Source organism: Chionomys nivalis, chromosome 17, assembly GCF_950005125.1.
Source record: "Chionomys nivalis chromosome 17, mChiNiv1.1, whole genome shotgun sequence".
Classification (NCBI taxonomy): domain Eukaryota; kingdom Metazoa; phylum Chordata; class Mammalia; order Rodentia; family Cricetidae; genus Chionomys; species Chionomys nivalis.
The window spans coordinates 59,673,936-59,686,850 of record NC_080102.1 but is presented as its reverse complement, the minus strand read 5'-3'; the positions used below and the strand labels follow the sequence as shown (position 1 = coordinate 59,686,850).

The following is a 12,915-nucleotide window of genomic DNA, read 5'->3' as shown; positions in this document are numbered from 1 at the left end:
TCAGGCTGTTGAGAGCCTTTTTCTCAGCAAAAAAAAAAAAAAAGATATGTTTTTGCCTCTACTTGTTGATTCTCTATGGGAAAAAACATTGTTTTAGCCGGGCGGTGGTGGCGCACGCCTTTAATCCCAGCACTCGGGAGGCAGAGGCAGGCGGATCTCTGTGAGTTCGAGACCAGCCTGGTCCACAAGAGCTAGTTCCAGGACAGGCTCCAAAGCTACAGAGAAACCCTGTCTCAAAAAACCAAAAAAAAAAACCAAAAAACAAAAAAAACATTGTTTTAACAAGATAGTTTGTTCTGTTGCAAGCTGTAGGGTGGGCTCTCAGGGAAGGAAACTGTCTGGGCAAAGCGCCCCAACAGGTCTTCTCAAGGAGGAGATGGAATGTAGAAAAGCGCCATTCTTTTTATTTAAATACCCTAAATAGAACACGAAGGAACATACACTGCACTTTAATGGTAAAAAGATACAAGTTTATAACATCTTATAAAAACTACCATTTAAAAGTGATCTTGTTCATTTGATAGTCCCCTCCCCCATAGCAAAATAAGTATATTTAAAAAAAAAGTGGAGCATGGTAGGAGGGGAATTGAAGATAAAAGCCCAGGCCCACAGCAGGGGCAGAGGAACCTGGGAGAGGGCCGAGCTGTGGTAGGACTCCACCCATCTAACCCTCCATGTCAAGCTATGGAGCACAATCAGTAGCTGAGTGATGGACGGAAAGGACAGGCACCAGCAAGGGCAGACGGCAGGGCTGCACAGGAGCCACCCAGGGACTGGTGTTACTCTCCCCACGCAACCCCACTTCACATCTGGATCTCTGGGCACCTGCCCGCTCTTCATTCCCCTTTCTACACACACCTGAGACATCTGTCCAGTGCTAACACAGCAGCCCAGGAGCCCTGTGGTTCCTGGGCCCTTGGGTGTCCTGTTACTCTTCACCCCAGAGCCTGTCTGTCCTCTACCACTGCCGGCCCCTGGGCTTCTCACACCCAGGCCTTGGCAGTGTGGTTCTGGCTGGGCCATCTGTACACACATCCTCAAGTTCTCTCCCTCACAGCTTCCACTCGGGCAGGAAGCCATGGCCTGCAGGGCCTGCTCTGACCCAGTACATACATCCAGACATGGAGAAGCCTGGGTCAGTCTTCTACCTCTCCCCACAGATCATCTTCTAGGAGCAGGGAAGGATCCCATTTCCAGAAGCATTTTTGGGAGGATTTCTTTCTTAGTGTATCCTTTCCCAGAGTTCAATGACAGAAAAATCCCAGCCCAGCAGAAGAACCCTCTGACATGAAATGGTCTGCCTTAGATGCGCAAAGATGCCCTGGGGTCACAGGTTCTAGAGCATGTCTAACAGTAGGGACAGCATGACGCTAGAACATACGGCAGTGAACATTTCTGACCTCACCAAGGCTCTCAGGTGCGTCAGAGGCAAGCTGAAGGTTGAAACATCTCCCCTTCTTTTTCCCTGAAGTACTTCAACCCAAGAGGTATGACGTCCCATCCCTCAACACTCTGGAAGAGAGAGGCCATAGCCGAAATTTGCTGTCTGGCCCTCTTTGCTAGGCAAGAACTTGCTGGAGGCTGGGCTGCCTCTCAGATTTCTACTCACAGCTACAGCTATGTGTGCTCAGGTCAATCTCCATGATTACACCTCAAGTAGGTCCCCTGGCATGGGGCAGTGCGCAATGGAATTCCAAAACCTCCCTAAGGATCCTTTCTTTAGTAGGAAGGGAGTTATTTCACTTTAGAAAATACGTATCCATAAGCCCTGGCTTAGAAACACTCTAAGCAGTACTGTTGAATCAGTCTAAAAACAACAACAACAAAAACCCAAAAAAATCCTTCTGGAACAAACCCCCTCGGTTCCCTTGTTCTCAGCAACCTCTGGGAGGCAGGCACCCTTCATGCCTGGGTGGGGAGGCTGCTCTATGCTTTCTGTCCTCTAAGTTGGTGGCCGAATAAATTTGGCTCAATAATTTTCATCCCTTCCAAGCAAATACATAAAGCACCCACAAATCAGACAAAGACACGCACCTCATCACTTTCTCAGGGGTAGACAAGATGGGGTTCGGAACAGAATAAGGTCAACAATAAAACAGACATTAGGCTCCTTCCTCTGCGGCATCCTCTACCTTGTTGGGTAGGGATGCCTGTCAGGGAGGAAGCCAAGTTCATGTTCTTTGGGACTGAAGACCAGACCTCCACCTCCACTACTTGAACTGCCACAGGACTTGGGCAGGAAGGGGCTCTATCACAAGAGTCACATCAGGGCCGTCACGTTTGCGTCTCTAACAGTTGTTGGCAACTCTGCACTATCCTTAGTTGTTCTAAGATGGTACAAGGGGACAGTCCACTTGACACCCACAGCTCTCTGCTCAACTGCTGCCTCTGTCAAGGACAGTGAGGTAGCCACAAACCATAACCAAGACCAACTGCCCAGACAAAAGGGCTGCATGGGCTACCCCACCCAAGCTTTCTCCAAAGGCACTTGAGCTGACCCCATCAGGCACTGGCGTTGCACAAACCCTGACAACAACCATGGACACAACACTGCTCTTATGAGGAGAGAAAAAGGGATGCCCACTCTTCTTGTCAGCTCACACTGCTCCTCCAGCCTCTCCTTCTGTCCGCACAGTGTATAGCAAGTCCAAGTAAGCTTAGCTGCCAGTCCTGGTCCTATTTTCTTTCACACAGGAAGTAAGATGCAGGGCTGTGGACCACCAAAGGCCTACGGTAACAAAAACGGCTGGGCCAGTCACAGTCCTTACTTTGCGTCTCCAGATTATCTGTGTCCCCTATTTACCTGCTGTAATCGCTTCTGGATAAACAAAAACAAGAGCAGAACAAACAAATTCCCCTCCTCAGTCCTTTTCATTTCAGCTGCCGGTTCCAGTTCAAGATTGTGGGAACATTTCAGTCCTCAGGTCAGGGTCCCGGGACCAGCTCCCTGCCCAGGAATGCTGCCGGAACTCCTGAGAGTGGCACAGTCTCAGACTATTTACAGAGCTGAGGCTCTGGAGCCGCTGTCCTCTGATGGTCTCGTCTGCTCACCTGGGGCCACTCCTCTAGGAAGGGGGACAGGTTCAGAGGGAGTGGTGGTAGGGCCATCAGAGCAGAGGGGTGTGCTCTTCGGTGGGCCCCCGTGCCTATAGAGAAAACTGCCCATCAGACGTCTTGGACTGGCATCCTTGGCACATCCGCTTGTGTCTTAGTAGTCGGTCTGTCCGAGAAAAACACTGTGAAGAGAGAGGATTAAGTTCCAAGAGGAATTCAGTCTCCTGTTAGGAGGTCCCTTCCTTGCAAAGAAGGCACATGCTATGTTCTTGCTCCCTCAGTATCTGCACAGCAAGAGAGCACAGTGGTTAGGACACTGATGTCGCTGGGTACGGTGGTGGTACATGTCTTTAATCTCAGAACTCAGGATGCAGAGAGGCAGGTAGATCTCTGCTAAGTTCGAGGCTAGCCTGGTCTACATAGTGAGTTATAGGACAGTCAGGGCCATGTAGACAGACCCTGTCTCAAACAACAGAAAGAAGCAAATGTGGGTTCTAGTGGCTGGGGATGCAGCTTGGCTGGCAGAGTGCTTGCCTAGTACACAGGAAGCCCTGGATTTGATCCTCAGTGCCTTGGAAACTGAGCGTGGTGGTGCAGACCTTTGATCAAAGGCAGGAAGATCAGGCATACAAGGTCATCCTTGGTTATATAGAAAGCTGGAAGCCACTGTGGACTACCTAAGACTCTATCTCAAGAAAGGAGATGGGGAGGATGAGGATTTGGATCAGCAGGTAAAGGCCCTTGTTGCCAAGCCCAGTGACCAGAGTTTGATCTCTAGAACCAACATAACAGAAGGAGGTGCTCTGACCTCCACACCTGCCCTGTACTATGTACACAACAATGTAAGTCAACAAGAAGCAGTGCTGGAGAGAGGGTCTGGACTCAGAGTGGAACGCTGGTTCTGTCATTTAGTCGTGTGACAACGGGCAAATCACCCAACAACCCCGAGCCTCCCTGTTTATCTGAAGGAGCAGGTGAAAAGCACCCAACACAGCATAGCACTCCACTCATCAAATATTTAGCGCTTATTCTGCTGGTCTCGGCCAGATTCAGCACTGAGGCACACCACAGCTTCTCATAGCATGTCTACCTTTTTGGGCCCAAGCACAGGGTGGAAAACATGTTTCTTTGAGAAGGCCTAGAACTTGTGGTCCTCTTGTCCGGCTTCTCCGAGTGCCGGGATTACAGTGTCCCTCACGCGGTTGCAGTCTAGTGTGACAAGAGCTCACACTGTGCAGGGTGGACATGGGTTAGGTCACATGCCGTCACCAGTAGCAGCTCTCAGCCTAGCATTCGGAAGACTCACTGAAGTGTGGACTTTAGTGTAAGACTGGGCAGAGCATCCAGATGTCAGTCACTGTCACTCTCATCTCCTGCCCAGGGCAGAGGTGGCGTCGCTCCTCCGCACTGCAGTGCTGAGATTGGACTAAATATCAGGCCTACTCTCACCTGCTGCATGGGGAAAGTTAACGTCCCTGAACTTCAACTTTTCCATTACTGTGAAATGAGGACAACACAGCTACCCTAAGGAGATAACAAGATAAAAACACGCCGCACTCAAATTCTATGTCAAGTTTGTCCCCACAGTATCTGGCATAGATCAGGAATTCAAGAAATGATATTATCAGGCAGATCTCTATGAGTTTGAGGCCAGCCTGGTCTACATAGTGAGTTCCAGGACAGCCAGAACTACATCGTGAGACCCTGTCTCAGGGAAAACAAAAAATCCCAAGCCAAACCAAACCAAAATAAATGATAATATTATGATATTCTAACAAGTACTCCCTATGATTAGCCCCATAAGGCCCGAGTTGCCTTATTCTGAGATGCTAACTGTACCGGGGAAGCCCCTCGGTCAGCCAGGAAAGGACCGGCCCTATTTCCTGGAGAAGGAAAATTTATGTGTGCTGCTATTCCAGGGACGACAGGCAAACCTTACCTGATGACATCGTTCACACTGGTAAGGCTTCTCACCACTATGCACACGCTTGTGGCGTTCAAGATGGTACTTCTGGATGAAACGCATATCACATACATCACACTCAAATGGTTTCTCGCCTGGCCAGAGGTCAGAAAACAAGTGAGAACCAAGCAAAGTTTATGATAGGGATCAGACATTCATGAACACGTGAGACTGCTGGTCTTAGTGACAGCAAACACGGAGCCACGCAATCCCTCCATGCCATTCAGCTTATCCTCCGCCCTCCTGGAACATGGCTTACAGGCTGTCCCCATCCATGCAAGCTTGAGTACAGGTGAGACTCACCAGTGTGGATCAGGATGTGCCTTTTGAGGTGGTAGCTGCTCCTGAAAGCTCCAAAGCAGTGCTCACAAATAAAATTTTTTGGGATCTTTACTTGGAAAGAGCCATTTTGTTCCACTACCACCACCTGGGGGCAACAATCAGGCATGTCATGGAGGTTCTCTCTGCCCTCTTCCTAGAGGTCCAGTTTCAGCTGCTGGACAAAGACTCTGTCTGCTACTGTGAAAGGTGATGTCTCCTGTCATATCCCTTACTTAGGCTAAGAGTCAGGAAGGGAAGAAGGGCTAGCATGCAGTGGTAGGGTTGGCCTGCCTGCTCCAAGAGCACACTCCCCACCTGTCCCAGAATGGTCAGCAAGGGGAGGCAGCGGCTGTCAGTGTGGCCTTGGGTAAAATCACGGCCCAAACTCAGTAGGGAAAATGTGAGCCACAGTGATGAGGAAAGTCTGAGTCTGGTGCTGACCCCATTACCTGCCTTTTTAACAGTCTTTTTCGAATGGGAGGACTCGGCCAAGCTGTCATCGTCTTTGCGGCTCCGGGATTTATCAGCGTCTTTTCGGTGGCCCTTTGAAGACAAACCAAATCTAAACTTACAGTCCATGTCAGAACACAAGATGAGAAATCAAATGCTGTTTCTTGACAATCAGTTTATAAAGGAGAGTATACCACCTGCTTCCTCTCCACAATCCACTTCCTCTTCGCCTTTCCTGCTCTAGGAGTTTGTAGGTACAAGCGCTCCAAACACCCACACTCATTCTTGCCCACGTGGGGCCCAGATCCCCACTTCTTCTAAACAAAGAGGACAGGAACCACAGCTTGGCACCTCCTGGCAGAGCTCAGGCTGCCCGACCCCCAAGCACCATAAAGGACTCAAGTGCTGTACCTGACTCGAGCACCTCAGCACATCAGGGCTACCTGCCCGCTCGCCATTTTCCGCCTGCTTGCTGGCAATCTGGCTTAGCATCATCTTCTTGCTGGCTGCAGTGGGAACCAAACTCACACCCGCTAGGCCTTCACAAGCCAGAAGACTTGCCTAAGTTGAAAGGAGATGAGGTGTAAGGTCACCTGGCAGGGCTGGACAAAAACAGGCTGCTATCCTGAACACATCTACCGTCTACACCCAGCAATAAACTGCTTCTCCGCATGGAACAATCCCTCACTGTCAAGCCTTGTTTCCTTCAAATCCTTACTGTCTTACCAAGAACTATTGCCCCCTTTGCATCCTGTAGTGATGAAACACAGATCAAGTTAATAATCACACAGTATCAACACTTGTGGTTACTGTACCAAACAGTATGCATGGCTACATATTACCTAAGGTATTCTGGGCTTTTAACTACAGGAATGAGGTCTGTCTGTCTGACCCACTGAAACTGGAGATCACTAGCAATGTCTTCCTTCCGAATTCTTTTATTTTTGTGTGCGCTATGCCAGCAACATAGTGGAGATCAGAGGACCACTTGCAGGAAGCCAGTTCTCTGGGGATCTAATTGGTCGATTGGTTGTCAGGCTGACAGCTGAACCATCTTGATACCCTCTCTTTTTTTTTTTTTTTTTTTAAGTTTTTTGAGACAGGGTTTTTCTGTAGCTTTGGAACCTGCCCTGAACTCTGTAAGTCCGCCTGTCTCTGCCTCCTGAGTTCTGGGATTAAAGGTGCAAATCACCACAGTCTGGCTCCCTCATCTACTTTTTAAAAGATTTTATTACTTTTTTTTTAAAGATTTATTTATTGCCAGGAGATGGTGGCGCATGCCTTTAATCCCAGCACTCGGGAGGCAGAGGCAAGTGGATCTCTGTGAGTTCAAGACCAGCCTGGTCTACAGAGCTAGTTCCAGGACAGGCTCCAAAGCCACAGAGAAACCCTGTCTCAAAAAACCAAAAAAAAAAAAAAAAAAAAAAAAAGGTCAAAAAAATAAAAAAAGATTTATTTTTAAAGATTTATTTATTTGTCACATACACAGTATTCTGCCTGCATGTATGGTTGCACATCAGAAGAGGGCATTAGATCCTATCATAGGTGGTTGTGAGCCACCATGTGGTTGCTGGGAATTGAACTCAGGACCTCTGGAGGAGCAGCCATGCTCTTAACCCCTGAGCCATCTCTCCAGCCCTATTTATTTATTATGTATACAGTATTCTGTCTGCAGGTCAGAAGAGGGCACCAGATCTCATTATAGATGGTTGTGAGCCACCATGTAGTTGCTGGGAATTGAACTCAAGACCTTTGGAAGAGCAGCCAGTGCTTTTAACCTCTGAGCCATCTCTCCAGCCCTTATTACTATTTTTTTTTTTAGATTATGTGTGCGTATGTGCCACATGTGGGCAAGTGCCCAAGGAGAGTAGAAGGGGATATCAGATCCCTGCAGCTGAAGTGAGCTAAGCTGGCTGATGTGGGTGCTAGGACCTGAATTTGGGTTCTCTGGAAGAACAAGAAGTGCTCTTAACCACTGAGCAATGTGTCCACCAATAGTGCTCAGATTCAAAGCCAATTTCAGATGGGCAGACCTCGCTGGTGCCAAGTACATTTTCTATCAGGTTATTTCTCACTTTAGATTTTTAAATTTCCTAGGTGCTGTCAGTTGCAGCAAACAGAAAAACTCAATCGTCTTCATTCTGGAGTTGAATATACAGTTTCTCTGACCACTTAGGCTATTTATTTATTCGTTCATTTATTTATTTATTTTGTCTTTTCTAGAGAGTTCCTCTGTGTAGCCCTGGCTGTCCAGGACCTAGGAACTCGGAGACTTTCCTAGTGCTGGGAAAAGGCATGCACCACCACGCCTATCCCACCCTGAGAACCCCCTCTGCCTTACTTAGGCCATTTATATGTATACACTACATAAAGGTTTTGTTTGTTTGTTTTGTTTTTGAAGCAGGACTTTGGAGTGTAGCTTTGGAGTCTACCCTTGAACTCACTCTCGCTCTGTAGACCAGCCTGTCTCTGCCACTGGAGTGCTGGGATTAAGGTGGGGCGCTTCCACTGCCTGGAGTGTACATAAAGTTTAAGAAAGTCAATTAAACAGGGGTGCTCTGAGAAATTACCCCTTATTCTAACACAATGGTTCCTGAACTGTCTTTACTGAACTAGTACTCCAGAATGCATACTTTTCCTACTCAGAAAGTCCAAAGTTAAAAACCTTAGCTCTGCTGTTTGGGCTGTATAATTCTGGGAAAGTCTACCTTTGAAGCTTTGCTTCCTTCAAATGTGAAATGCCTGTCAGAATGTCTGCCCTCACAGGGTCAAGGAGAACGAAACTGATGTAAAATGCTTAGCAGAACAGTAAACATCGTGCTGGAGAGTAAGAAAGACGACATCCAGAGACTCTACTCTGCGGGGAGGAGAAAGCTGTGCACGCTGCAGCACTTGGAAGCAAGCCAATCCCACTACAATCAGGCTGCCATCCTGGTGTGACTGGTGCAGGAGTTGTCCTCAGAGAACGCTCAAAGCAGCAGCAGCATTTCCCCTCAGAAGACTACAGCAGGTCCTCTGGCCATCTTGTCCTTCCCATCCATCTGCCTCCTTCACAGGGACAACTATCTTCTGCAAGACATTACTCTGCTGTTTAACATTCTCTAGGGAGCTCACTCCCTAGAGAATAACATCTAATTCTTTAGGAAAGGCACAAAAAGCCCCTGGGCCACACTCTGCTGACTTCTCCCAGAAAACAACCTCCACAATCATTATCTACCCTTTCTCCCTAATGATGCCCCATTTAATCCTCTGGCCCCTACCTGCCTAACTACCAAGCCACCAGTAGAACCCTGAACCTCATCCCATTTTCCCACACCTCTAAGCCTCTGCCCACACAGTCCCTCTGTCTGAATGGCCTTCTCTGTTCATTCAGCTAGCAGAACCCTACGCATCCGTCCAGTTTCGCCGTCTTCTCTCCATCCAGGCAGAAGCACCACTTTGCAGTAGCGTCCCTCTATCATTGCAAACTCCTTTAGTCAACAGATGCCGAAGCTCTACTACCAGCCAGCCACTATGCAAGGCACTGTGAACATAAAAATTAATAATAGATTGTCTTTCCATTCCTCCCCCTCCCCCCAACTAGCCTGGAAGCTTACTGGGGACAAGGACAATCTTATTCATCTTTGTATTCCAAGCACAATGCCTTGCATGTAACAGGAGCTCAATAAAATTCCTGCTGAAAAAGAAAAACAAATGAAGCATTCACCAGGGTCTTCACTCCCTCATGCCCAAGTACTCCACGTACCAGAAGTACAGAGTGTAAGGTGCTTTGCCCACCGACATCAGTGCCTGTGACGTGGTGTATAGCCTACCTCCTTCATTTGACTGGAAGCTCCCTGAAGGCAGGGAGGCCTGTCTCCTTTCCTTCCTCTAGATCTCCCCCTGGTGCTTAATACAGAGCTCGGCTCACTGGGGATGGTCAACACTGTTGACTAAGGCAGAATTCAAGAGTGACACTGCAAAAGGCTTCCCAGTGAGCGGTCTTGAAGGAGGACGCGAGAGCTTTTTACCTGAGCCATGCTGATTTTTCACTTAATGAACCCAAAAGTTCAGAAGTTCTTTATCCAGCTTTCCTTAAGACACGGTAGTTTGAAGAACTGTCACCAAATCACAGTAATGGCTCCTTCCTGTTCTTTCAGTTCAGTTGCCATAATGAACTGCCTTTGTCCTCTCAAAGAATTTAGCGTCCTCCAAAGGGAAAACAGGTGTTGCAAAAATCCGAGGTCTGTGGCTTCTGCCTATTGTCTGAAGAAATGAGAGTCTATCAGTCTTGGTTTCCCAGTTGAATTTTCTTGGTGAAGCTCTAGGTCTGCTCCGGAAATCTGAAATCAGAAAGGGAGACGAGGCCCGTAAGTGCAACATCCTTAGGCCATACGCTCGCTCAACTTATTTTGCTGGGCGCTCTGAAGCTCGAAAGGAGGACAAGAGTCAAGAGCTTTCTTTCTGGGTCAGTATAAGAAACTGGCCTCCTGGGCCGGGAAGAGCAGCCAACAAGAGTAAAAGGAAGCTGGGTCTTCAGGAGAGACACTGCCAACAGAGTAAAGGCTCGGATTTGGCATCTTAGGAACGGAAGAAGGGGGCGGAGGCCCTCTGGGGCTTTTGTGCAGAGTGGGCCGGCCTGCAAGGCTGGCACTCCGCAGACGCTGGCAGAGCGTGGTGGAGGGAAGCTCGGGGGCCACCGCTGAGCGCCGGGGTGCCTGCAGGACACCGACGGGCAGTGCCCATACGCGAGCGCTACTCCGAGTCCGCGCGAAGGTACGTAAATCCGCCGCGGAGGGCCGGCGCGCTCTCTGCAAGCAGCCGCAGCGCGGGGACCCGAGCAGAGCATCGCGCGACCTGCGTGCTCGTGCCCGCGTCCCCTCCCAGCGAGCCCCCTCACCCCGGCGGGGGGCGGGGCGGGGGCGGGGGCGGCCCTCCCCTCGCGGCCCCCTCCCTCCTCCCTCCCTCCTCCGCCCCGCTCCCCTCCCCCTTCGCGCGCGGCGCCCCACGGCCTGCGAGCTGCTGAGGAGCCACCGTCTGCTTGCTCGACGCTGCCTCCCCGCGGCGCGCGCCTACCTGCCCGGCGCGGCCTCCCGCCGTCTCCTCTGCCGCGCGGCGCCTCCTCCAGGCCCTAAGCACCCGGTGCCAAGCTCTCGGCCGCCGCTGCCCGCGCCGGGACCGAGGCAAGTTTACAAACACCAACCCGGGGCCCGTTTCCCCGGAAGCACTTCTCCCTCCCCCTCGTCTTCTCTGCCAAGCGGCCACATCCACTTCCGGGCTCGGGAGCCTGGTCAGGAGGGGGCCGCCAGAGAGGGGTGAGGCTGGGGACGCGCAGAGTGCCGCAGCTGGCGAGTGGGAGGGGTGGCGATCGGCAGGACCGGAGGAGGATGGTGCGAAGGAGTGCGCGTGCGCCCTGGCGCGCAGGCGCCTTGGCCGCCATCTTGACTGAGGGCAGACGCCAGGCTCGCTCCCGAAGTCTTTAGGGGCTGAGTGTTCTTTGAGAAGGTTCGCTAAGTGAGCTGGTTGACTTCTGGAAAAACTCCCTCTCTCTCCTGTTGCTCCTAAGTCCGGAGCCCCAAGTAGACGCTAGAACAGTTCGTACCCCTGATATTTTCATTTAACTTGGTCAAGTTTGTGTTTCCGGGCTTGTTATCCGGCGCAGATAACTCTACTCCTGCAGACAAGTCAGCTGGGAGTAGAGTTAAATCATTGCGCCGTCCTGCGGTACACGCTAAACCACATTCCGAGTGTGAGTCGGAGACGTTTCCGAAGTACCCAAGGCAGCCCTGCTCCGCTCCCGCAACCTTGTGTCCGGAGCTAGACTCGTTAGTTTCTCTCCTCCCTGTTCTGGGTGATCTAACCCAGGTTTCCTTGCAGGAAAAGGCCTTTTTCCCTTCGGTGAACTTTTTGTTGCAGACTTGGACAGGCACGTTGCTCCCTGGGCCAGGCTGCATTTGAAAAGGGGAAAATTGAACCCATCCTCGAGCAGCTTAGCATTAGAGAGGGGTCCTGTTAAGGAAACGGGGATTCCACTTACGTTCCACTTTAGCTGCCGTCTGGAGTGTAGGAGACTTCAAGGCACTATCGAAGAAAAAAAAGTCCATAATGAAAAAAGATAAGGCTTCCTATCTTGCACATTTTAGACCATTCAAGTAATTTCCACCACGATCCTCTTAGGATCATCCTAAAATTGACATACAACGGAGAGAATTGTCACCAGGAATGTTTTTATTGTTGCTGTTGTTGTTGTTTGGTTTTGTTCTGTGTTAGTTTGTTTTTGAGACAGGGTTTTTCTGTAGCTTTGGAGCCTGTCCTGGAACTAGCTCTTGTAGACCAGACTGGCCTCGAACTCACAGAGATCCACCTGTCTCTGCCTCCCGAGGTCTAGGATTAAAGGTGTGCGCCACCACCACCCGGCTTAAAGTTTTATTTTTATGTGTGTATGGGTGTTTTGCCTGCTTGTATATCTGTGTAGCACTTGAGTGCCTGGTGTCCTTAGAGGCCAAAAGAGGGCATAGGTATTCATTCACCTAGAAACCTGCCAGAGACACTTAGGGTTAAGACTGTTGGGATCCACCCTGTGGGTGTTGTGAACTGAACCTGGGTCCTCTAGAAGAGCAGCTGGTGCTCTAAACTGCTGAGGCATCTTTCCAGTCCCTATCATTGTATTTTTGGTGCTGGGGATAGATGGGATGCCTTTGGAATGCGTGGCCTGGCATATGCTAGACACTTAACTACTGCGCTGTCTCTACTACTCTCCACCGCTGCCCAAGTCTTACCATTTGGTGAACTCTGCCGTGAGACACTTTTTTCTGAGGTCAGACAAATATTTTGTTACCCAGTACATATTTTTCGATCACTTATAATGTGTCATACAGTATATTTTACTTTCTGTTTTTATTTGAGGTAGGACCTCATTCTGTAGCTCAAGCAGGCTTCCAAGTCTCCTAAATTCCTCTTGCTTGGCTACAAACCCAGTGGATAGTGTATATTTGACATCTGATGGGGGGTGTTGGCGCACACCCTTAATCTCAGCACTCGGGAGGCAGAGTCAGGCAGATCTCCTTGAGTTTGAGGCCAGCTGGGGCTACAGAGCAAGTTCCAGGACAGGCTCCAACGTACAGAGAAACCCTGTCTTGTAAAACAAA

At 49.9% G+C, this 12,915-nt stretch overlaps 2 protein-coding genes across 9 annotated transcripts in view; one reads left to right on the top strand and one right to left on the bottom strand.

Annotated features, from left to right (window-relative positions):
* Positions 1–402: 402 nt before the first annotated feature.
* Znf740 (zinc finger protein 740) lies at positions 403–11,560 on the bottom strand. 4 transcript variants are annotated; one of them, XM_057792386.1, is made up of 8 exons: positions 10,844–11,559; positions 9,601–10,110; positions 9,385–9,461; positions 6,200–6,349; positions 5,792–5,881; positions 5,321–5,444; positions 4,994–5,112; positions 403–3,236 (listed from the first exon to the last, which is right to left on the bottom strand). In XM_057792386.1, the coding sequence occupies exons 4-8, from the start codon at positions 6,281–6,283 to the stop codon at positions 3,147–3,149; spliced, it is 507 nt and encodes a 168-aa protein (XP_057648369.1). In that variant the 5' UTR covers positions 6,284–6,349; positions 9,385–9,461; positions 9,601–10,110; positions 10,844–11,559; the 3' UTR covers positions 403–3,146. The 4 variants fall into 4 exon arrangements, with proteins under 4 accessions (XP_057648369.1, XP_057648367.1, XP_057648368.1 ...); XM_057792384.1 differs by lacking the exon at positions 9,385–9,461 and having other exon boundaries at positions 10,844–11,560; XM_057792385.1 differs by lacking the exon at positions 9,385–9,461 and having other exon boundaries at positions 9,534–10,110.
* Csad (cysteine sulfinic acid decarboxylase) overlaps positions 10,436–12,915 on the top strand; it is a 21,564-nt gene continuing 19,084 nt past the window's right edge. The window contains exon 1 of one of the 5 annotated variants that reach the window (XM_057792381.1): positions 10,436–10,543. The gene's annotated coding sequence lies outside the window, so the exon portion shown is untranslated. Of the gene's footprint in view, positions 10,544–10,816; positions 10,951–12,915 lie in introns of those variants that run through there. The other 4 variants (XM_057792379.1, XM_057792377.1, XM_057792378.1 and 1 more) reach the window with 4 other exon arrangements.

Coding starts and splice junctions, on each gene's coding strand:
- Znf740 (XM_057792384.1), bottom strand. Junction 5,113..5,320: donor GCACATCCTGATCCACACTG/GTGAGTCTCACC, acceptor ACCTCTGGCCAG/GCGAGAAACCATTTGAGTGT. Junction 3,237..4,993: donor AGTGTGAACGATGTCATCAG/GTAAGGTTTGCC, acceptor CTCTCTTCACAG/TGTTTTTCTCGGACAGACCG.